This window comes from Enhydra lutris, unplaced genomic scaffold (genome assembly GCF_002288905.1).
Source record: "Enhydra lutris kenyoni isolate GAN:26980312 unplaced genomic scaffold, ASM228890v2 scaffoldscaffold68, whole genome shotgun sequence".
NCBI lineage: Eukaryota > Metazoa > Chordata > Mammalia > Carnivora > Mustelidae > Enhydra > Enhydra lutris.
Genome location: NW_019154152.1, coordinates 11,429,129 through 11,451,935, shown reverse-complemented (window position 1 = coordinate 11,451,935; position 22,807 = coordinate 11,429,129). Strand labels below are relative to the sequence as shown.

At 44.0% G+C, this 22,807-nt stretch overlaps 1 protein-coding gene across 3 annotated transcripts in view; it reads left to right on the top strand.

The window, feature by feature from the left end:
* The window catches only part of LOC111159438 (ClpB homolog, mitochondrial AAA ATPase chaperonin), a 167,823-nt gene that overhangs the window by 39,246 nt on the left and 105,770 nt on the right, over nucleotides 1–22,807 (top strand). For 2 of the 3 annotated variants that reach the window (XM_022521917.1, XM_022521916.1), the window contains one exon: nucleotides 11,479–11,582. In XM_022521917.1, coding sequence (XP_022377625.1) covers nucleotides 11,479–11,582 — 104 coding nt within the window. Of the gene's footprint in view, nucleotides 1–11,478; nucleotides 11,583–17,989; nucleotides 18,080–22,807 lie in introns of all 3 variants that reach the window. The other variant, XM_022521918.1, reaches the window with a different exon arrangement.

Below are 22,807 nucleotides of genomic sequence, written 5' to 3'. Positions count from 1 at the left end.
ACAGTTCAGTCAGATGGTGAACGGCCTGTTTCATATGTTGTGTATATATGACTGGAGACCAGAGAGCAAACTCAGTGGTGAGCCACGGGGCCCTGTCCTATTCAGTCATTACGTCACTGATTCCATTGAGATCATGGATAAATGCCAACCCAACTGGCAGATTAAATGAAGCTTAAAGAGGGGCACCTGGGTGGCTCAGTGGGTTAAGCCTCTTCCTTTGGCTCAGGTCATGGTCTCAGGGTCCTGGGATTGAGCCCCACATTGGGCTGTCTGCTCTGCAGGGAGCTTGCTTCCCCTTCTCTCTCTGCCTGCCTCTCTGGCTACTTGTGATCTCTCTCTCTGTCAAATAAATAAATAAAATTTTTTTAAAAATGAGGCTTAAAGACAGAGATAATATGTTGGGTGAAAGAATTGGAGATGCTGAAAAAAGAACTCAGTGGGCTCGAACAATGGGTTAAATCTGTGGTGAAAAAATTAATAGGGATGAGTGTTTAAGTCTACAACTAAAACCAAAAGCCAACTGTAAAATCCAGGGTGAGGAAGACCCAACTTAGCAGTAGTAGTGAATAAAGCCCAGAAGCTGACCAAAACTCAGTGTGTGCATCAGCAAGTGCAGTGTTAAGGCCCCAGAAGTGAATTGATTCAACAAATATTTACTGGCCTATAGTGGGCCTTATGTGTGAGGAACAGATGGTCAGGGCACAGTCCCTCTTTGGGGGAGCATGTAGTCTAGTTGTATGTGATGTAGTGGTAAGGAACAAGGGCTCTGGAAGGAGATTGCCTAACTTTAAAACCTTCCTATACCTCTTATTAGCTCTGGTTCGTTACCTGCAGAATGCAAATAATAATAGCCCCTACCTCAGCATAGGGAGATTGCAAAGATTAAAATGCACATAAAACCGTTCAGTGGGATGCCTAGTGTGTAGTTAGGTACTTAGTAGGTATCTGCTGGTGTTACTAATATTTTTTGTTTTCTTGTTATTTTCATCCAGAGTCTAAGGAATATACCAGCCCCAGCATGCTCTTATAGAGCATTTGCTTAGAGAGAACCTAGTCCAGGCCCATGTTGTAATAAAATCCCTAACAACCAGGGCTTGACCACTTTGGCCTATAGGTTCAGCAACCGTGTATTCTAGAGCACAGATCGAAAGACATGGAAGATAGGGAATTATATTTAGAACTAAGCTGAGAATGTGAGATCCAGGTTGTCTGGGAAACCCTGTGATGGGTGATCTTGGTTCCATGGCCCTCTCCTTAATGTGCCATGTCTTCTTTGGGCCTTGACCCAAATGATCTCACGTTGTCTGGGCCCACCATTGATTTTGACCCTTGTCCATCTGAAGGAGACTCCCTATTTATTTATTTATTTACTTACTTGACAGAGAGAGCGAGCGAGAGCGAGTACATGTGATCTCACATTGTCTGGGCCCACCGTTGATTTTGACCCTTTTCCATCCGAAGGAGACTCCCTATTTATTTATTTATTTATTTATTTTACAGAAAGGGAGAGCGCATGTGCACAAGCAGGCAGAGCAGCAGGGAAAGGGAGAAGCAGGCTCTCTACCAAACAGGGAACCCGATGCTGGGCTCGATCCCAGGACCCTGGGATCATGACCCAAGCCGAAAGCAGCCGCCCAACCAACTGAGCCACCCAGGCGTCCCAGAAGACTCCCTCTTAACCCAGCTAGCTGCTATGACCTGCTTTACCTTACCATCTGAAAATGTCACTATCCCTGGTACATAATAGAGGCTCAGTAATTATGGGATAGTAAGACAGACTAACGGATGGATGGTTGGATGAGTGAGAACCAGTGTGGTTTAGGGAAATGTGTACCAGGTTTGGCCCCACACAGACCTGGATTTTAATCTTGGTTCCTATTCTTTTTTTTTTTTTTTTTTTTTTTAAAGATTTTATTTATTTATTTGACAGAGAGAGATCACAAGTAGATGGAGAGGCAGGCAGAGAGAGAGAGAGAGGGAAGCAGGCTCCCTGCTGAGCAGAGAGCCCGATGCGGGACTCGATCCCAGGACCCTGAGATCATGACCTGAGCCGAAGGCAGCGGCTTAACCCACTGAGCCACCCAGGCGCCCTTGGTTCCTATTCTTAATTTAATTCATGTGTATACTTGGGCAGCTCATGTTACCTTGCTGGGCCTCAGTTTATTCATTTATAAAATGGGACTAGTACCTCATTGTAAGTGGTTATATGGACCTGGAACAGTGAATGTGAAGTACGGCTGTTATGTTATGATTACTGATCTGTACCTTTTGAGGGAAGAAAACAAAAGATTATTATCCTCTTTTGAGAAAATTGTGGCACATTTTCTACACAGATTCTTTGCCTCCTACCAAATCTTAGTTTTTTTCCTAAGGAAGCTGGCTTTAAAAAGAAAACTGTTCTCCCCACCTTCTCCACTCAGGGTTCATGCCCCCATGCCACAGGACCTTTAGATTTAACACATGCCGCTGCCTTTGGTCAGGCCACCCTGCTTTCCTGACCAGCGCATAGACCAGCCAGTGGACTGAATGAGTCACAGCTCATTTGACTTTCCAGCAGACCTCCTGAACTGTGACCTCTTTCCTTCTTCCCTTCATCGAGGTGTGCACTGGATTGAGAATAGGTCAACTCTTTGTCTTCTCCTTGGGACCCGTGACACTCATCACAGTGACCCTGTGCTTTGGATGTGGGGGGTGAAGGGGAGGAGGAGTTGGAGGAGCTTCTCCTGAAGCTCAACATTGTGTGGGGACGACCTGGAGCTGAGATCACTGCCCTTCTTGCTTCACCAGCTCCAGCTGCTCGCCAGCCGTCTTTGACACGCGCCTGGCCCAGCATAGGCCTCGGCCCACACCACAGGTTTCCTCGCTTTTTCTTAAACAATGTGGCAACCCCAAGCCCCTCCGGCCACTGAGAGCAGAAAGCCTTAGCATCGATCGATGTAACTGTCCTCCCATGCATTGTGACGCCCCACTGTCCTGAAAGCAGGAGCTCATCAAGGTCAGTGTGAGCCAACCTTCCTACATATGCTCCCACCTCTAATCTAATTACAACCTGATCAGCAAATTAAAATGCGCCTCATGGGGGCTGTGGCTCCAAAGGGAGTTCCATGAGTCTCAGGAGCTGCCACTTTGGGACCACCCTCCTATTTATTTCCTCAGCTTTGTCTAGGAACAGCCTGCTGGAAGGCAGGAAAGGCCTGGTACTCAGGAGAGGAAGGTGAAGGTTTTCCACTGCTAAACTGCCTGTGACCTAGTTTGCATCCTCAGGTGGGAGATGTTTGGGCAGGGCTGATAGAGTCGCATCTACTGTTCTTCTCCATTTCCCAAGAAATAAAATAATGATTTTATTTATTCTTCCTTCATTTATTCATGCACTCATTCAGAAAGCATCTACTGACTACTTTGGCTTAGGCACTGGGCAAGGAGCTGGGAATGAAGGTCAAGACATGGCCCTTCCCTCATAGTCTAGCAGAGAAGGCAAATAAAAGTAAACAGGCAATCATGGTACAACATGATGAGGGTCACTTACCCATGGGGGTAAGTACTGCATTGTGGGTAGACAAACAGGAAAGACATGGACCCAGGCTGGGGGTCAGAGAAGACTCAGTCAAGTTGGTGACCTAGTTCCTGAAGAGCCCTGAAAGTGATGGGCACTAACCAGTTGAAGCAGCAGGAAACATTCCCAGCAGAAGGAGTGGCACGTTTGATGGCCTTTGGTGTACTTCAGAGAATTCATTGTTTTCGCTGGGTCCATAATCCTTCAGTCCCCAAGATCCACTAGAGATAATCCACAAGATCATCATAGGAATTAGAAGTTCTGTAGTTCAAAGACGTCCTGAAGGAATAAACTTTTGGAACAAATGGTCAGGTTCAGCTATGATTAATAGAAGGGGGTAGGGAATCAGCCCTTTTTGAAAAATCATGTCAGTGTTGTTGCATGTATATCCAGTCTGTTGATTCTAACTGCTGTATCATATTTCATAGTGTGTCTCTACCACGTTTAACTTACTCGTTCCCAGTGGGGGACACTTGATTGTCTGCAACTCCCCACTGTCACAGAATGCTGGGATGAACGTCTCCCATGTTGCCCTCTATGGATCTGTGAAAGAATTGCTGTGGGAGGTATATATTCAGAAGTGCCGGGTCATAGGGTAAGGTACTTTAATTTGATAAAGTATTACAAGATCGCCTTCTAGAGTGGCCGCACCAGTCTGTTAGATGGTCCCAGAATCCCGTGTCCTCTCCCAACACGTGGCATTTTTCAGCTTTCTAACTTTGGCCAATTTGTGGAATTTAAAGTGATATCTCATTGTTTTAATTGGCTTTTTTCTAATAACAGATGAGCTTGAAGATCTCTTCATATACTTAATAGTAATCTTTTTTGTTAGTTTCTTCCTCTGTTGGGCTTTCTGATCCTAGCCTTGCTGCTAAAACCTGACTTGAGGCACGGCTCCCATGGTTTGTTAGCTGCCTCGGAGTCAGTATAGGGAAATGAGGGGCAGTATAGCAGAGGGATGAGGACATAGACTTTGTAGCCACACTGCCCTGGTTTGAATCCCACCTCAGTACTTTATAGCTGAATGATACCTTAGGCAAGTTACTTAACTCCTCAGGGCCTCAGTTTTCTTAATGCTTAAGCTGCCTCATTGGGTTGTTGCAAAGATTAAATGTGTTAGTATATATGAAATGTTTAAAACAGCATGTGGCATGGGGGAAGTATACACAAATGTTAGCTCTTATTAGACTACTGTCTTCCTTGTACTTAGCCACACTCTGTACCCTTGAGAAAATAGATACTTGTACTAACAGGTAGTAGAAACAAGACAGAGAATAAAACTCAGCCTAGGATCAGAGCTCACTCTCACATCCTTCACCTTCAGTGTTCACAAGGCCCAGTCTCTTCAGTGAGTCAGCTCACTTGGGCGGAGATAGAAACAGAACAGATTCTGACTGGCGTCCGGGAAGGCAAGTAGTGCTGCTAGAGGCAAGTCATTAAAAGACAAACCCCCATCCTCTTGGGCTGTACATAGCCTCTGAATCTCCAAATTAGAGCAGTAGAGTCTGGAGATTATCTCTAGTCTTTGAGGCTAATAATGGCATTGGTTTTCTTTCCACAGACCATCAGAGATCAAATCCTGAGCTAGCTCAGAGAATTGCTGGTATTCTTAAGTCTTTGCCCAGAGGGAAGCTGTTGAGTAGTCAGCATAGATCCTTTGAGTAGAAATGTTTCCTATTGTAGAAAAACAAAAGTTCATGGAGTGATATACTCTGTCCCCTTTAATCCAGCTATTAAAACCATAAAGGCCTAGCCCATACACCACAGCCTGTATGGTACCAGCTACCCAAGTTTAAGGCAGTAATACCTAAACCCAGACCTACTCAAGATCAACAGCCAGTATGCCAGCATCAGAACAGAGGGGAGGTTGCAGTTGTCCTTTGATAGATTACCTCGAATAGCGACATCTGCTTCCATTTGTGCCGTCAGATTCTCTTTTTACTTCTGACCTTGTACTCCCTGTGTTAGCCGGATGGCAGGCCTACTTACCATCTCCCCATGTAAGTCACCTTCTCCCAAATACAGTTCTGAACCTGGGAATTTGTTTCTGCTTCAGTAAAAGGCATCAAAGAGAAAGAAATCACTTCATTCCGAAGTCTCAGTGCTGCTCCCGGTTTCTGCTTTTGCCTTTCCTTGACTTCTGATACCTGTATATTCCTTGGTTTCTGGCTACCTACTTGGTTTGTTAACCTACTGTTCTTCTTTAGCTTCTAGTCCTTAACATCTGACCTGGCTTTTGACTCTGCCTCATATCTATGCTGCCCGGTCTCTGGCCGTTGGTTCTGTTTTACTCTGAACTTCTTGACACTTGCTGGGCATGGCCAACTGTTAAGCCCGTTCTTACCAGCTTTGCCTTAGCTTTCTCTAACCTGGCTAGCCGCCTACCCTGTTTTTGCCCCGCTGTATTTCTGTTGGTCATCAAAGCTAGCTAACCAGAGTCATGTAGCCCTCTAGCCTGATCTGGTCTGGCTTCCCCAAGAAGGGCCTTATCCCCCTGGAGGTCTGGATTAGATGCATTGTAAGTAAGTAAAGGCTGTTGGACAGAAAGCCTCCTAGCCATCTGGCAAGGTGTTTGGTGCCACTCTTGGCCACTAAGCAGCCACAGTTCCTTTAGTCCTAGCTATACCCCCGCATTGGGGCTCCTGCCTTTGAGTTTTATTAAAAATGAAGGGAATCTTCTCTGAGGTTACAGAATGAGTCACTAGCTTGGTTGCTTACCCTCTTTGGCCTCCAAGTTTGTGAAGTGAATTGCCCATTCCCTTTGATTGGGTTAGCAGTCTGAGGGCTGAGCCTAGTCACTGTCTTCTCTCCATCCTGTCAGACCACCATCTGCCCTCCAGGGCCAAGGGTAGCATACTTGGTTGCTTGGACACGTCTTGCAGCCTGCAAATTGGACAGATGGAATCAATATTCACGAACCTGAAGAGGCCCAGGTAGCACAGTTAGTGACACTAGCTGCCTGGAGGGACAGCCTGCCATGGGAGGGGTTGTGATTGAATGGTGATTGGACACAGCAGCTGAGGATTAACCAAATTATGTCCCTTTGAGTTTAGGTCGACAAACCTTTCTCATTTGGATTTTAAAACAAGCCACCTTGTGCAGAATATAGAAAGAAGTGCTGCCTTCTTTAACACAGGGCTGTGCCACCATGAGTCCTGGGGTGGAGGTGGGGGCATGGTCAGGTATACATCTGGTGCCTGCTTCAACCCAGAATCATGTTATTATCATTAAGATTATATGGACAAAGGGGGGCGCCTGGGTGGCTCAGTGGGTTAAAGCCACTGCCTTCGGCTCAGGTCATGATCCCAGGGTCCTGGGATCGAGCCCTGCATCGGGCTCTCTGCTCGGCAGGGAACCTGTTTCCTCCTCTCTCTCTGCCTGCTTCTCTGCCTACTTGTGATCTCTGTCAAATAAATAAATAAAATCTTAAAAAAAAAGATTATATGGACAAAGGGAAGAGAACTCATATTTGTGGACTCCTTCTATGTGTCTTGTACTACTGAGTTTTACATACTTATAACCTGTGGCGGGGGGGCGTTATTATCGCCATTTTCCTGGTAAGGGAATGGGCGTCCGAGGTATGGTAACTTGTCCTGGATCACAGACAGTGAATGATAGAGCTTTGATATGAACCCAGATCTCTCCGTTTAGTTATAAAATATGCTGTCTTCCCAATTTAAATGTCTCAGTTCACATTTCTCTGACTTCCCCACAGCCCAACCACAGGTCAAGGACTTAGTAAAAATAATAACCAGCGTTTGTTGAGCACTTACTATATGTCAGGTGTGTTTTAAGCACTTTATGTGTATTCACACAGCCATGTGAGCCAGATGCTCTTATCATCTGTGATAATTATGAGATTGCAAATGATGTTCTAGTTTCATTATACCTTCTACATTTATTAGTTGTCATTCTTTAATAAGAAAGAACTTTCTTTTCATCCCATTAGCATACTTATTTTCAGTATGGAATTACAAAATCTTTTTTTACTCAATGGGTTATAATCCATTATTGTCATTCATGTTGATGCTCAGATTGTCCCAGATTTTAAAGCCAATGTTCTTAACCTCTATACCGTACTATCTCTCTAGCAGATATTTTTTTCTCACTGCCTTCTGTGTTGGTTTGCATGTCTATAAGAGTCTTTTTGTACCCTCTTGGCTTTTCATCTTCTGGGGAAACAAGGAAGACCAATGCCAGTTTTATCCCAATTATGTGTAAACGAAGAGCAAATACACCTCCAAGTGAGAACCTGACAGACTCTGCTGCGAATTCAATATCTGAGTTTTAGACATGGATTTTAACTGCTTAGAGAGCCTTCTCATTTCTTCTTAGGATTGTAATCGATATACTGGATAGATTACCTATGAAAGGTAATTTTTTTTTTAACATATAATGTATTATTTGCCCCAGGGTTGCAGGTCTGTGAATCATCAGGCTTACACATTTCACAGCACTCACTACATAGCACATACCCTCCCCAATGTCCATCACCCAGCCACCCTATCCCTCCCCCTCACCCCACAGCAACCCTCAGTTTGTTTCATGAAATTAAGAGTCTCTTATGGTTTGTCTCCCTCCCTATGAAAGGTAATTCTTAAGATCCTTTTAGGTAAGGTGATAGACACCTGAGACTCAGCCTGACCATGTTAGATCAGTTGTAGGAGAACCTCAGCTACTTGGGAGGTGGATTTTGGTTTTCTGACTTACCTGTGAGGACTGTGTGTCTGTGTACATGGGAGTTATTAAAATTCATCCATCCAGGACACCTGGCTGGCTCGGATGGTTGAGCGTCTGCTTTTAGCTCCGGTCATGGTCCCAGGGTCCTGGGATCAAGTCCCACATTGGGCTCCCTGCTCACCGGGAGCCTGCTTTTCCCTCTTCCTCTCTCTCTCTGTGTCTCTCATTAATAAATTTAAGAAATCATTTTAAAAATTCATCCATCCATGCGGCAAATAATTGAACCAGGTTCTATGCCTATTTGAATGAAATTCAAGCCAATTGGCACAGGGAAAACTATCAACACTGCTGCTTACAGATATTGAAAAACTAACAAAGAGATAAGCTAAAACTATAATTTGACTTATTTAAAGATTTTATCTATTTATTTGTCAGAGAGAGACAGAGAATACAAGCACAGGGAAAGGCAAGAAGAGAGGGAAGCAGGCGCCCTGCTGAGCAAGGAGCCTAATGTGGGACTCGATCCCAGGAACCTGGGATCATGTCCTGAGCCGAAGGCAGATGCTTAAGCGATTGAGCCACCCAGGCATCCCTACAATTTGACTTTTTAATAGTTATGATAGAGTAATTTTTAGAAATGCTCACCATTACACCCTCAAAAGCATTAACAGTTTTGAAGGCCAGTAAGCAAAAGATTAACATGCTAAGAGAAAAATGGTCAAAGGACATTATGAAAATAGTCAACCATCGTGATTCATGAAAAAAGAAACACAACTGACTACTAAACATATATATTTTTAAGTCCAATCTCATTAGTAATCCAAGAAGTGCAAGTGGAGATGGCAGTGTGATTCCATTTCTGCTTACCAGATTGACACGTGATAAAGAAAGAAAAATAAATACCCTATTTTGGTGAAAGGAAAGCACAAGTTACTCTCATCCTTCTTCCTTTGCTAGTTAAAAAAAAAAAAAAAGGTACACTCTTTGTGAAATTCAGTTCAATATTTATCAAAACACTTAAAAAGGCTTACGCTTTTAGGGTGCCTGGGTGGCTCAGTTGGTTAAGTATCTGCCTTTGGCTCAGATCATGATCTCATCTAACTTTCTGCTCAGCAAGGAGTCTGCTTCTCCCTCTCCCCCTGCTCCTCCCCTTAGCTCATTCTCTTTCTTTCAAATAAATTTAAAAAGCTTAAAAACAAAACAAAACACAAAAACCTTACACTTTTGATCCAGAACTTCATCTCCTAGGAATTTAGCCAAAGGAAATAATCAGACTGTGTTATTGAAATATTTAAAATAATCTAATGTTTTAGAATAGGAGATTGGTTAAATGAAGTATACTATAGTAGAGCACTGTGCAGCTATTGAAAACAGCATGGTAGACAAATACTTAAAACATTGAAATGTTGGGGCTCCTGGGTGGTTCATTCAGTTAAGCATCTGACTCTTGGTTTTGGCTCAGGTCTTGATCTCAGGGTTGTGAGATCCAGCCCTGCATTGTGCTCAGTGTGGAGTCTGTTTAAGATTCTCTCACTTTCCCTCTTCCTCACCCTTTGCCCCTTTCCCCATTCACATGTTTGCATTCAAGTGCTCTTTCTCATAAATAAAATCTTTATTAAAAAGTGGAAATGTGGGGTGCCTGGGTGGCTCAGTTGGTTAAGTGGCTGCCTTTGGCTCAGGTTATCATTGCAAGGCCCTGGGATCGAGCCCCACATCGGGCTCCCTGTTCAGCAGAGAGCCTGCTTCTCTCTCTCCCACAGCCTGCCACTCTGCTTACTTGTGCTATCTCTCTATCTCTCTGTCAAATAAAAAAAAAAAGTGGAGGTGTGTATGTTTGTGTTTTGAGAGAATTTATGTATGGTCTTATTTTTGTAAATATATACATACATTGAAAAAACTGGAAGGTTGTTTATATATTCTAAAAACATTTTCTTTTTAATTACTTATAGTTTCTGAATTTTTTATGGTGAACAGAGCTTTTTTTTTTTTTTTTTTCTTTTTTCTCCTTAAGGAGAAAAAGCATTAGCAGAAACATGCCACAATAGAAGGGAAGTGAACATATATATGTAGCCCTTCCTGGGTCAAGCACACTAGGCTCAGTGCTCTGTAAATTTACCTAATTTAACCGTATAACAAGTCTATAGAGGCTTCTACCTCTGGTCCCACTCCCTTTGATCCATTCTCACAGCCACTAGAGTGATTGTTCGAATAGCAAAGCTTTGGCAGGAAATACACCAAACTATAAATAGTGGTTACTTTTGGAATTTAGATTGAGGAGATGGATATAAGGGAAGACTTTCATTCTTTAATTTAATATTGCAATGTAGTATGCATTTTTCTAAGTCTGTATATTTTGAAGTGGGGAGGAAAAGCATATGTTGTCAAGTCACTTCCCCTTTAAGCCCTTCAGTGGCCTACCTTCTCTCCCACAGTTCTTCCCCTTACACTCTCAGCTCCAATGCTACTTTCTTCAGGTGAAGCTCTGTGCCCTTTTGTCTCCAGGATTTGTGAATGCATTGAGTCCTCCCACTTCACCACCCAGATCTGGCTATGCATCCTTTCAAGTCTTAGGATCCTTAAATACCACATCCTCCGGGAGGCCTTTCCTGATCTCCTCCCTTGGTTTCCCACTGTACATGGTTGTTGTTCTTCTTCTTCTCTTTAAGGATTGATTTATTTATTTGACAGAGCATGTGTGTACAAGCAGGGGGAGTGGCAGGGAGAGGGAGAAGCAGGCTCCCCACTGAGCAGGGAGCCTGATGCGGGGCTCCATCCCAGGACCCTGGGATCATGACCTGAGCTGAAGGCAGATGCTTAACCGACCGAGCCACCCAGCCGCCGCAGTACTTCCTCCATCATAGCCTTTACCACACATTGCTATAATTTCTTGCTTATTCTTGATATTCCCAGAAGACCATAAGTTCCATGAGGATGCAGACCCTTGCACCTAGAACAGTGACTACAACACTGTTGTAAGCATTTAATAAGTAATTGTTGAATAAGTACTTTGTATTTTGTGGTTGTGGAAACCTAGCCTTAGGTGTTAATAACTTGACCAGAGTCACTCGGCTAGTCAGTTTCAGAGCTTTCCTTGTCTTTTACACTGGCAGAGTTTACCTTCTTTCCCCTGTACCACTCACATGAGCAGAAGCAGCTCCAATCCCCAAACGTGCTTCAGAATCTGAGTCTCTACTTCCTTTGCCTTTCCAGCGTTTGACACTTTCTGTCTTTCTGATTTCTTCCAGTGTGGTGCAGATCCTGCTTGCTGCTGGTGCTGACCCAAACCTTGGGGATGATTTCAGCAGTGTTTATAAGACTGCCAAGGAGCAGGGAATCCATTCTTTGGAAGGTAAGCACAGAATCCCCTGCTGTTCTGAGCCCTCTCCTCCCTTTGGCTTCTAGGCAGCCTTGCTCTGTGCCCGCTCTCCCAGCAGCTCAGAGTGAGAGCCTGCAAGTCCCTCATCCTCTGGGAACTCATGGATAAAGCAGAAAGCTTAGAACACATGCCCTTCACAGTCCCTTCTGGCTCTATCATTTATGTCCCTTCTGGAGTCTTGGGGAATAAGATAGAGGCCTGACTTCATGACCAGAGCGGGGAGTGGGGTATACCTTTCACTTGGTGTTCTCCTGATAGCACTTCACCCCACAGTTTCAGGTGAGTGGATATTGGAGCAGGTTTCCATAAAATAAGGCAACTGCATGGAATGTGGCTTTGTTCCTCTTCTACTTCCTGCAGACTTAACCTATCCCATCCCTGTCCCAGAACTAGAAATCAGCCTCACTGGTTTCCTCTGCCTCAGAGGTCCCTCAGTACCACTCTGAATACTGCTTTTTCCCCCTTCTATATGCAGAATGCAATCCTATCTCTGGGACTGGCCCCTCGATTTACCATTATGACCCAGGACAAAAAGTGGACCTTCTCTGTGCCTTGATGTTTATGCTTATAAAATGGGGTGGCATCTGTGCCTCATGAGGGTGTTAATGTGGGTTGTTTGGACTTCAGAAGAAAGAGGCAGTGGGCACCTGTATCAGGATTCAGTCACGTGTCTGTCGGAGCATACTCAGGCAATCAGTCTTTGTTACTTCTTCTGGTGAGTAGTTCTTCAGAAGTGAGGTGTAGAAGAGGATAGGTTGCTTTGGCTATAAACAGCAATGAATATTTATTTTACTTTTGAGCTTTTGCTGATTCATACTGACCCCCCTGCCTGTCCATTATCCTGTGTCACTCACAGATGCTGAGATATCCCTGTTTCCATCAATAGGGTAGCTGAGAAGTACTGCTCTAGGGTTGGCAGTGATGCCCAGAGGACAGACAGTCATGCCAACTGCCTAAGGGATAGAACACTGACTTAAGGGAGGTTCGGCGAGGCGAGCAGTGCGCTTGGTCTCCAGAGCAGTCAGTGAGGCTGCCAGACTGACTTAGCTGTGGTAGCCCAGGGCAAAGCTGTCGTTGCTGCCCCAGTGAGGTTTCTCAGGCCAGCAGCACGAAGGTGGTGTCAAGAGTGTCAGAGCGTTGCTGCCCGGGGGAAGTGTGGAGTTGCCCTCTCCCTACCTCTCTACTCCTCTAAACCTGCTCCTTCTGTCAAGCTCCACTTCTATGGCTGGATCCTCCACGAAGCCTTTCCTGTCCTTGGCAATAATTGCAGCCTGCCCTCAGCTGCTCTTTTGAATGTTCTCTAAATCTTGGCCTTTTATATGGTTATTTGAACTTTCATCTGCCCATATGTCTTTCCTTTCCTCCTCAGCTGACAGCTCCACTTGCAGCCATGACCTATGCTTCCTTGGATTCCCCACTGAGCTGGAGGAATTATGTTCACTTTATGTTTCAGAGGAGAATTTCATGAGTGAAACTTGCCCTGTGTGAATACTCCTCTTGGCTGTTCTCTCCTCACTCGAACACAGCATTACTGTCCTCAGCTTGGTCTTGTGTCCAGGTGCTCTTACCAAAAAGCAAAGAGGAGTGTTTTCTGAGGGGGCAGAGCCAGGTGGAAGGGAAGGGATTATTTGAGTGCCTTATCATCTGCTCTCAGGATCCCAGCAGGGCTCAGACACTATTTTTGATTTCATAGAATCCCAGAGCTGTGAAGCCATGGAGGCCAACCTTTGCTGTCACACCAGTTCTTACCCCTTGCACCTAAGTTTTATATCTTTGTTCTCTCCAGATTTTTTTTTTAATATTTTATTTATTTATTTGACAGAGAGAGATCACAAGTAGGCAGAGAGGCAGACAGAGAGAGAGAGAGAGAGAGAGGAGAAAGCAGGCTCCCTAACAAGCAGAGAGCCCGATGCGGGACTCGATCCCAGGACCCTGAGATCATGACCTGAGCCGAAGGCAGAGGCTTATTAACCCACTGAGCCACCCAGGCGCCCCTGTTCTCTCCAGATTGATGCTCATATTCAACATTCTAGATCAGTAGTCAGCAAACTTTTTCTGGAAAAAGCTGCTTAGTGGCTTTTAAGCTTGGTGGGCCACCTGGTCTGAATTGTGAGTGCTCAGCTTGGCCGCTGTAGAGCCGATGCAGCTATAGACACACAACACATGTACGTGGGTATGAACCAGTAAAACTTTAATTTGCAAAAACAGGCAGCAGGCTAGATTTGGCCCATAGGCTATATTTGCTGACCCTGTTGTAGGTATTTTCTTTTTTCTTTCTTCCTTCTTTCCTTCCTTTTTGTTTCCTTCTTTTCTGTCAGCCTCCTCTTAACTTTATTTTAACTCTTACACTAGCTAGCCTATATTCTAGATAGGTAGGTAGATAGACAACAAAAATATTGGAAAAGGCTATTATATTCCTTATGAAATAAGATGAAAATATTAAGTATCTCTTCTTATTTTGTATGATCTACGAATTTAGTGAGTAAGCTTTCTGTGGATTCGTATATTTACTGATGACATTCCTACCTAGCAGACACTGTTCTAGGCATTGGTGAGTTAGATAGGCAAGATCCCTGCCATCATGTGCTTTATGTGTTAATCTTTGGTTTATGAGACTGAGGACCTTCAGATGTAGTCTTTGGTTTAAATGTTTATAAGGACTCAATTCAATACGGAGCCTTGGAGCATGTAATCATGACAATTTTGAAGCATTACTCAACATTCACAACTGTGTCCACCAAACTTCATTTTTTTCTATCCTCCATTTCTCATGTTGTCCACAGAATTTTAAGAGATTTTCTTAGATTTCTTGCTAAAATAAAAATGTGTTTAGCATTTGTTGTAATTTTTTTTTTGCCCAATAACCCTTTCACCAAAAGACACTAAGTTATTCTGACATGGTCTTGTCTTGTCCTTAGCGAGCCCATACTGATACCCAGTAATTACCTAAGGGTTTAAGAACCATTAAAAAAAAAAACACATTCTAGAATTTTATCAGAATCATTGATGAACTCACTCTTCTTTGGCTTGCAGGATATGCCTGTCTCTGCATCTTTTTGTTGTTGTTGTTCTAAGGGTTTTTGTTTTTGTTTTGTTAAATTCCAGACTGCACTGCCTGCCACAGTTTCCGGCAGCTTATCTAATTTTCCCTGGCATATCAGTTTGGATTTTCTCTGCCCTCCCAACTTCATATGCTCTAGGCCCTGAAAAGTAACAGTTCTTTAGAATCATCCCAGGACTCTCTTCTCTCCTTACTAAGCCTTTAGCTCCTTCTTAACCAGATCGATCGATTGATCGATCTTTCTTTCTTCCTTTTTTCCTTCCTTTCTTTTCTTTAAAGATACCTTGTTCTTTTATCCATTCAACCTGTATCTGTTACCTACTGTATCTATTTCTGGGTCATTTTCATTGGTGAGGTAGACTGGAACAAAAGAACCTTGTGATTCTATTTCCTTTGGATGGGACAGACTTTCTCACAGGAGGTTACCTGACTTAACAGGATGTACGAGGAGAGTAGAAAAGAGCAAGAGTGCTAGCCTTTTGCCCAGAGTGTGTCTAGGCAAATTCAAAGGAAAGTCACAGGCTTAGTTGGACAGTCCTTCACTATTGCAGCAGAGTCTGTGCCAGGTCCATCAAATTTACTAAATTTCTAGTAGATATTTCTGTGGCCCTTTGTACTGTGCTAAGTACTGAAAGGAAGTGGTAAGTTGTCGTTCGTGACCTTGGCAGGACCTCTAAACCCTAGTAATACATCCCTTTTCTACCTTATCAGTATTGTGAACATCAAGAGATAAAGCATATGATGTGTGAGTTGTAAAGTGCTCTACAGTTGTAATTGCTTATTAGTTTTATTTCTTTATAATTCAGCATGCATTTACTGAGTGTCAGGCACACTGCCAGATGCTGGGAATGTAGAAATGAATATACATGGTCTAGGCCCTCAAAAGTGTTCCCAGTCAAGTGAGAAGACAGACCTATGAACAAGGCATCACAGTACAGAGTGATAATGCAAAGGTAGATGTACAAAGAATGGAGATAGCACTGGCATAGGCAATGATAAGCTCTACCTGAGGGCAGACTGCTGTCTGGGAAGGGGCATAGTGTGAATGACTTTGAATAGGGTCTTAAGGAAGAGTGGGAGATTGCCGGGCAGACTAAGAGGTATGGATCTTCCGGGTAGAAGGGACAACACATGCAGAGACGTGGGATGGGTGGGTGACAGCAAGTGGACTCATCTGCCTCAGTATTGAGAATAGCAAGAAGCGAGACTAGAGAGGGAAGCAGGGTTCTGCATGAGAAGGACATTGTAGGACAGTTCTAGGGTGCTCACACTGTTTTCTGAAGGTCCTTGAAGGATTTTAAGCAAGGAGATGCTTGGTTTACATTTGCATTTTAGATGAATCATTTGGATGGGGTGAGGGATGAAATTGGAGGAGAGAGATTAGCAGTGGCTCTTGACCTTTAGGGGATGATGGCCTCCTTTGAGAATTGGATGAGAAGCTATGCTCCTCTCCCCCAAAATGCACTTAAAATTTCTGGGGATTCCTAAAAGTGATCTTTGGAAATGGAGAAAGTAGATATTAAAAAAAAAAAATATTAAGAGGTTGAATTCTTAGCTGAATGTGGGAATTGATGGAAAAGGAGGCATCCGTGGTGACATCGCGATTTCTGATTTGGGTGAATGGTTGGATGTGTGGGTCTGGAGTTCAAAGGAGAAGTCTGGCAGGAGATAGGGATCTAGGAGTCACCAGCGTTTGCTTGGTAGTGACTACAGTGGATGTGACTAAAATTGTCCAAGGAAAAGAGTGAAGGTAAGAGGTGAGGGGACAATCTCCTCACTCAGGGTACAGCATCTAAGGTGTGAAGAAGAAAGAGGATCCAAACAGGGGTGCCAAAAGCATTGGAGAAGTTGCCTTGTTTTCTTTCAGAGAGGTTCTTTCTGTTTTACCTGCTTAGAACAGGCACAGTCTAGAAAGGAAAGAAACTTCTGCAACCTCCTTTTTGAGACTTTGTCATCGGTTGCCCCGTTCCTGGCAAAACTCTTCTGTTTTATATATGGCCATTGCTTCTTAGCAAGATGACTGCTCAGCTGGGCATATTACAATATTCCCCACCCTTGTCAAGGTGGGTGTTTCTGGGCAGAGGGCAGGTCTGCTAGTGCAAATGATGCGGGAGTGCCCAGCATAGAAACCGGGTTGGCCTGACTGTTCCGTCCATTCTCTTCAGCCATTAAGAGTGGCATCTTCAGAGGTAAATGGTGTCCTGGAGAGAGGTCAGGATTTAAAGCTAGGCAGTTATCTAAGCTCTGTTTGTCTAAGTTCTGTAACTTACTAGCTATGTGTTCTTGAGCCAGTAGTAAGGTTCTAGAATTTCCGTTTTCTCCTCTGTAACATAGGGATAAAAATACCCATCTTTCAGGGTTGTTAGGATGACTAGAGATAAGTAAAGCATAATGTGAAGGATGATATTTGATGAAGAACTTTTCTACTGAGGTGGGTTTGACTCCGTGTAAAGCTCCCTTGGAGGTACTGAGCAACTCATTACTCGAGGGGCATTGACAGAGGCTGGCTATCTGCCCATCAGGGATTCTGTACAGGGGATTCTTGCCCTGGGTCTTTGGGTAATATGGCTTCTAAGGTCCCTATCAGCCATGTGATTTCTAAGGTCTAGAAGCTCTAGGCTCACCATCAGAGCAAGTGATGTACTTATAAGTGGGATTTGAGCTGAGCTTTGGAGGGCAGAAAGAAAGTGAGAAAAGAAAAGCTGTTCTAAGCAGGGAATACAGCTTGAGCAAAGGCACATAGAGGGGACACATGTGGAGAGGGGAGCATGGAGATCACTGCTGCTTCTCTACCAACTCACTCCCTGATATTGACCACATTCCATTCAGTGCCTTGATCCCCATCCATGCCCATTCCAGGAGAGTTCCACTTGTGGCTGGCAGATGGGCGGTGGGTCCCAATCCTCAGGTGGAGGAGACAGTAAATTAATGGTAACAGTAAACAAGTCATCCAGCCAAAGATGCCGCAGGGTGCTTGTAAGTAACTGTTATAAACATTGGGTGTCTCAGGCTGTCAGAAATGCAAGCGAGCACTCTGAGCACCTCTTATATATACAATTAAAACAATAAAACACGGCAGAAACATGGTCAGAACAGGATATAAATCAGCTTCTCTTCTCAGCTCCAAATGGTGGCTGAATAAAGATGAGTCGTGTAGAAGCTGGGTTGGCGTAGGACCTTTTTGGGGCTAGAGGGTCTGACTTGCCAGGCACTACCTCCCAAGGCCAACCCCAACAGTCTGGGTGGTCCCCTGCCCACAGCTCCATGGGCTACAGGTTCTGGCCTGCTGTAGCTGACCTCCCCATCTCTGTGTCTTCAGATGGGGGACAGGACGGTGCAAGCTGGCGCATCACAAACCAGTGGACAAGTGCCCTGGAGTTCAGGAGATGGCTAGGAGTCCCCACTGGCGGTAATGCAACAGCTCTCTAATAATTTCTCCCCTTCCCCAGGACATGCCAGGGAGTGGTCTCATCCTGGTTCATCTCTTCAGTAGAAGTTAACCACCCAGCACCCACCGTGTGCCCAGCCCTACCTAGGGACAGCAGAGAAAATGTATGCCCTCAGAGAGCATAAATTTAAGTGGAAGTAATTATGTACCCAATGACATAAGAATCACCTAGAGAGCTTGTTAAAACATGGAGTCCTGGGCCCTACCCCCAGAGATTCTGATTCAGTGACTCTGGGGTGGGAACTGAGATTTTGCATTTCTCACAGCTCTACATTCTTTGAGTAGCATGATCTAGACCACAGATGTTAGTTCTGGCTTTGGGCTTGAACTGCTTTTTAAAAACTCATCTGGGCCTTCTCCCTGGAAGAGACCTTATTTTGCCACTTTAAACTTCACTCCTAGCGAGGCTGAGTGCTTATGCCACTGTATTATGGGTATTACAGGACACATAATAGCTATAACACCTTCAGCAATTTTCTGCACCTTTCAGGGGTCCTGTCTCCTTATTTATAAAATAAAGGTTACCAGTTTGTTTCCTGGAACTAACTGAACATAATAATAAAAATAAATAAATAAATAAATAAAGGTTATCAGAAGAGTTAGAGGTAGCATATTTGTCCCTAACCTAAAACCTAGAACATAGAAGGAATCCCACTAATGTGAATTTCTGGTTTTCTGTACTCTCATGGAACTTTACCCAGACTCTTCAACATAGCCTTCTAAATGCTTTTCAGGGGTAGCAAACTGTTGTCTGTAGAGAGCCAAACATTATTAAGAGTCTAAGGAGTGGCTTAGCCATCACCGAACAGTGTGACTTTGGGCATTTCTCTTTATTTCTCTGAGACTTGATTTTCTCATCTGTAGGGAAGAATATTTCCTACACCATTGGCTTATTACAAAGATCAGATTGAAGTACTTATGAAAACACTTGAGAAAATATAAGGCATCATGCAAATGTGTAAGGTACTAGCAAGAAAAGTCATTAGTAGTGATAACAAAAATTGAAGACATGACCAAGACAGTAAAATTGACAAGTGTTCAGTCAGAGGTACAGATAACAGAGGACTATCAAGAGCTCAGAGAAGAGAATCTCTGGTTGAAGCAGTCAAGGAAATAAAATGGTATCTGAGCCCCAGAGTGAAAAGTTTTATGGAAGGCCTGAAAGTGGGTACAGTTGGGCATAAAGGGGTGTGTTATATCCTAAACACTGGGAAACAGAGCAATGTGTGTCAAGCTGCAAAGTGAACTTGTTCAGATGAAGCTTCTACAGAGCACATTTATTTTGAGAAGTAGTGAACAGTAAAGATGCTGAGTTCGTGCACTGGGGCCAGATCAAGATGCTGGGACTTTGTCCTTTAGACAGAGAGGGGCTCTGAAGGTTCTAGAGGAGAGGGCACCGCAGGAACAGATCCATTCCAGGGTGGAGAAGCAGGGGAGGTGGTAACAGAAAGGCGATGCTAAGACCACTGCAGCAGCGGGTAACATGGACTGATAACGGTGTGCCACAGCACCCTGTGATGCAGGCACTCAAGGAAACTGAGGCAGGGAGATGCAGCCAAATGCCAGCAGAGCTATCCTCTGCTCTTATGCAGAACCCAGCAACCGTGGCACCCTGTATGTACCAGGACCTCTGCTTGTCCAGAGTCTTAGAAGTCTTGGGAATCTGCCAGGCCAAAAGTTGTTGGGGCAAGTTATTACTTTTAATGTCCCTGCGTCTTCCTCATCATTGTCACAGCCTTGTTGCACCTCCAGGGCCACTGGTTCTACGTCTCATTTCTCAGCAGTGCCAGCTGCTGTAGTCACCAAGATGGACAGTGCACTGTCAATCCATCATGCCTGTTAACCAACTTCAAGGTGAAGTGTATCAGCCAGTTAGGTTAATTGTTTCTCTCCTTTTAGCCTTCTATGCCTATACATATATTTATATATGTTTGACTAGGAGAAGGAGATAGACTAGTTGACATGTTTTATTAAAAAGAATAAATTTGATACATTTATAAAAATAAAGAAAAGTAGGATGGGGTGGCGAAGAATTAGTCCTGTGATTTTTAACTGATTTACATATTTTGTGTATAAATATTTCTTCATCAAAAGTTCCAAATCAGGGATGGGTCCCACACACCACACAAAATATATTAGAGACATTTATATGGATAGCAGGAAGGGAGACAGAGGGCTGAAATTTTCCAGGCACCCAGTGATTGATGGGGGCTGAGGCTCCCCCTGACGCTTTATTGAGTTTCCGATGATTATCTCTCGCTGAGACATTTTTTACAGATGACGGTCGAGCTGTCACAATGGACCATGGGGGGAAAAAAAAACAACAATAATAACACTTTAATCTTTTTACTGCACTGCTCCCTAGTATCTCAGATTCATCTTCCCTGACGCACGCAGTTCATTATTCTGCCCCTCCCTGGATGGGAAATAAAGGAAAATAAATATATATGTAGACACACTTACCCACATACATACACACACACGGACTGGATATAAAAGAGACCACCTCAGAACAGAGAGAGGCAGAATTTATTGTTCTTTTTGCAAGTGTTGAGGTTTATTAGTAGAGATGCTGGGTTGGCTTGGAATTGGCTATTAATTACAGCATTTTGTATTTGTTTTTTATTGCAAGTTTTTAACATTTTGAAGAAAAGGCAGAGGAGAGGCAAGCAGGTGTAGAGATGAGGAGTACAGAGGGACTGAGTTTGGCCAACCAGGAAGCATAACTGGCTGAAAGGCAGAGAGGGCAGGCTCCTCTTGTCGCCAGCCCTACCTGGAGGATCCCTGGCGCTGAAAGATGGGATGTTTTGGTTGGGACGGGGGCACAGCAGGGGCAGTGGGGAGAAGTTAAGCTCAGAGTAACAATAGGTCACCTCAGAGGGACTCTAAATAGCTATGACATGTTAACTGCTGTGAGAGTTAGAAGAGATGGGAAGAAGGGGAGAATCAAACAGTGTTGCTGGGCCTGCAGACAGCAGAGTAACACATTCTTAAGAGGTTGTCCCACACTTTGAATTTGATGATGTGAAGGTGACACGTGGGCTGTGGAAACCTCCACCTGAGTCTGTGGTCCATGAAGGGGCACCTGCCTGGCTCAGTTGGTGGAGCATGCAACTCTTGATCTCAGGGTTGTAGTTTGAGCCCCACTTTAGGTGTAGAGATTACCTAAAATAAAATATTTTCTAAAAAGGGGTTGGGGGAGGGTCCTGGGCCAGAAAGGATGCCACACTGTCTAGCATCACAGGCAGGGTCAACAATGTGTCTTCTTAAAGCTCCAACGTTCCCACTCTCCCCCTTCCCTTTCATGGGGATGAGAGAAGATGAGTTTGGGGTCCTTAGGGGAAGCCTGCCCTTTATGTGACTTCAGTAGAGTAAGTGCTGACCCAGTCTTCCCTTTAATTCTTCAAACCTTTTCTGAACTCCTACTAGAAGGTAATAAAGAGATAAACAGAGTTCTGTTCTTAAGGAGAAATTTTCCAGTCCATGGGCAAAGAATGTGGTGTCTGTGAGAACCATCTGCAAGTGAGGTCTTGTCTTCCCTCCATAGGCCAGCCTAGATGGCCATGAGTGCCTTCCCTGTAGGAAGGATGAAAAGATTTCTAAGACACAGGATCTATCCTTCAGGAACCCATCTTCTTCTTGGGGAGACAAGCTTACCATCTACTCACTAAGAAGTATTTATTGAGCACCTGCCATGTTCAGGAACATACACATGAGGCAATCTGCAAACCCATAAGACTTAAGAGAATATTAACTAATTTGATGTTAACTAGATATTACTTGAATGCATAGAGGAAAGGGAGATCAGTGAAAATCAAACTGCTCGAGTTATAAAGAATGGGTAACTTACAGATAAAGACAAGGAATAATGAAGTCATGTAATCACATAGAGAAATAAGTACAGTCCTTGGAGTTAAACCGAGCAGCTTGGTCATTGAATATCAGTGACCTGAAACAAGCTACATACTTCTGTAGGTCATGGTTTCTTCATTAATTAAGTAGGAATAGTAATAACAATAAAAATAATAACCTAGTATGATTCTTGGGAGGAAAACAGTTGTAAAGTTCCTAGCACAGAACCTGGCATGTAGTAAGTGCTCAATAAATGGAGGCTGTTATTTTCTTACTTCTTCAAGAGTTATATACTTATTAATCTGAGTATTGGAGAAAGACTCTTAGCCCTAGGATATTAGGCATCAAGACTCCCCTGTTACCTTCTACTGAGGATGAAATGGGCTCCCTGCAATGAGCCTGACATAGTCTCTAGGCTAGTGTGAGCAGATCCTGGCCAGAGTGCGAGTGTCACCTCGGGAAGAGGAAAGGGCACAATAATAAATGTTTTACCATTATTGAGTACCTACTGCATGCCAGGTAGTGTGCTCACCTCCTTATGTACATTTTTTTAATATAATAACTTTGTTGAGATTTAATTCACATACTGTATAGTTCAGTCATTTAAAGTGTGTAAGTTGGGCCTGGGTGGCTCAGTTACTTGAGTGTCTGACTCTTGATTTTGGCTCAGGTCGTGATCTCAGGATCCTGAGGTCGAGCCCTGTGTCCGGCTCCATGCTCAGCTGGGAGTTTGCTTGATTCTCTCTCTCCGTCTGCCCCTCCCTCCACTCATACTCATGTGTGCATGCACACATGTGTGCTCTCTTTCTCAAATAAATAAATCTCTTTTTTAAAAAG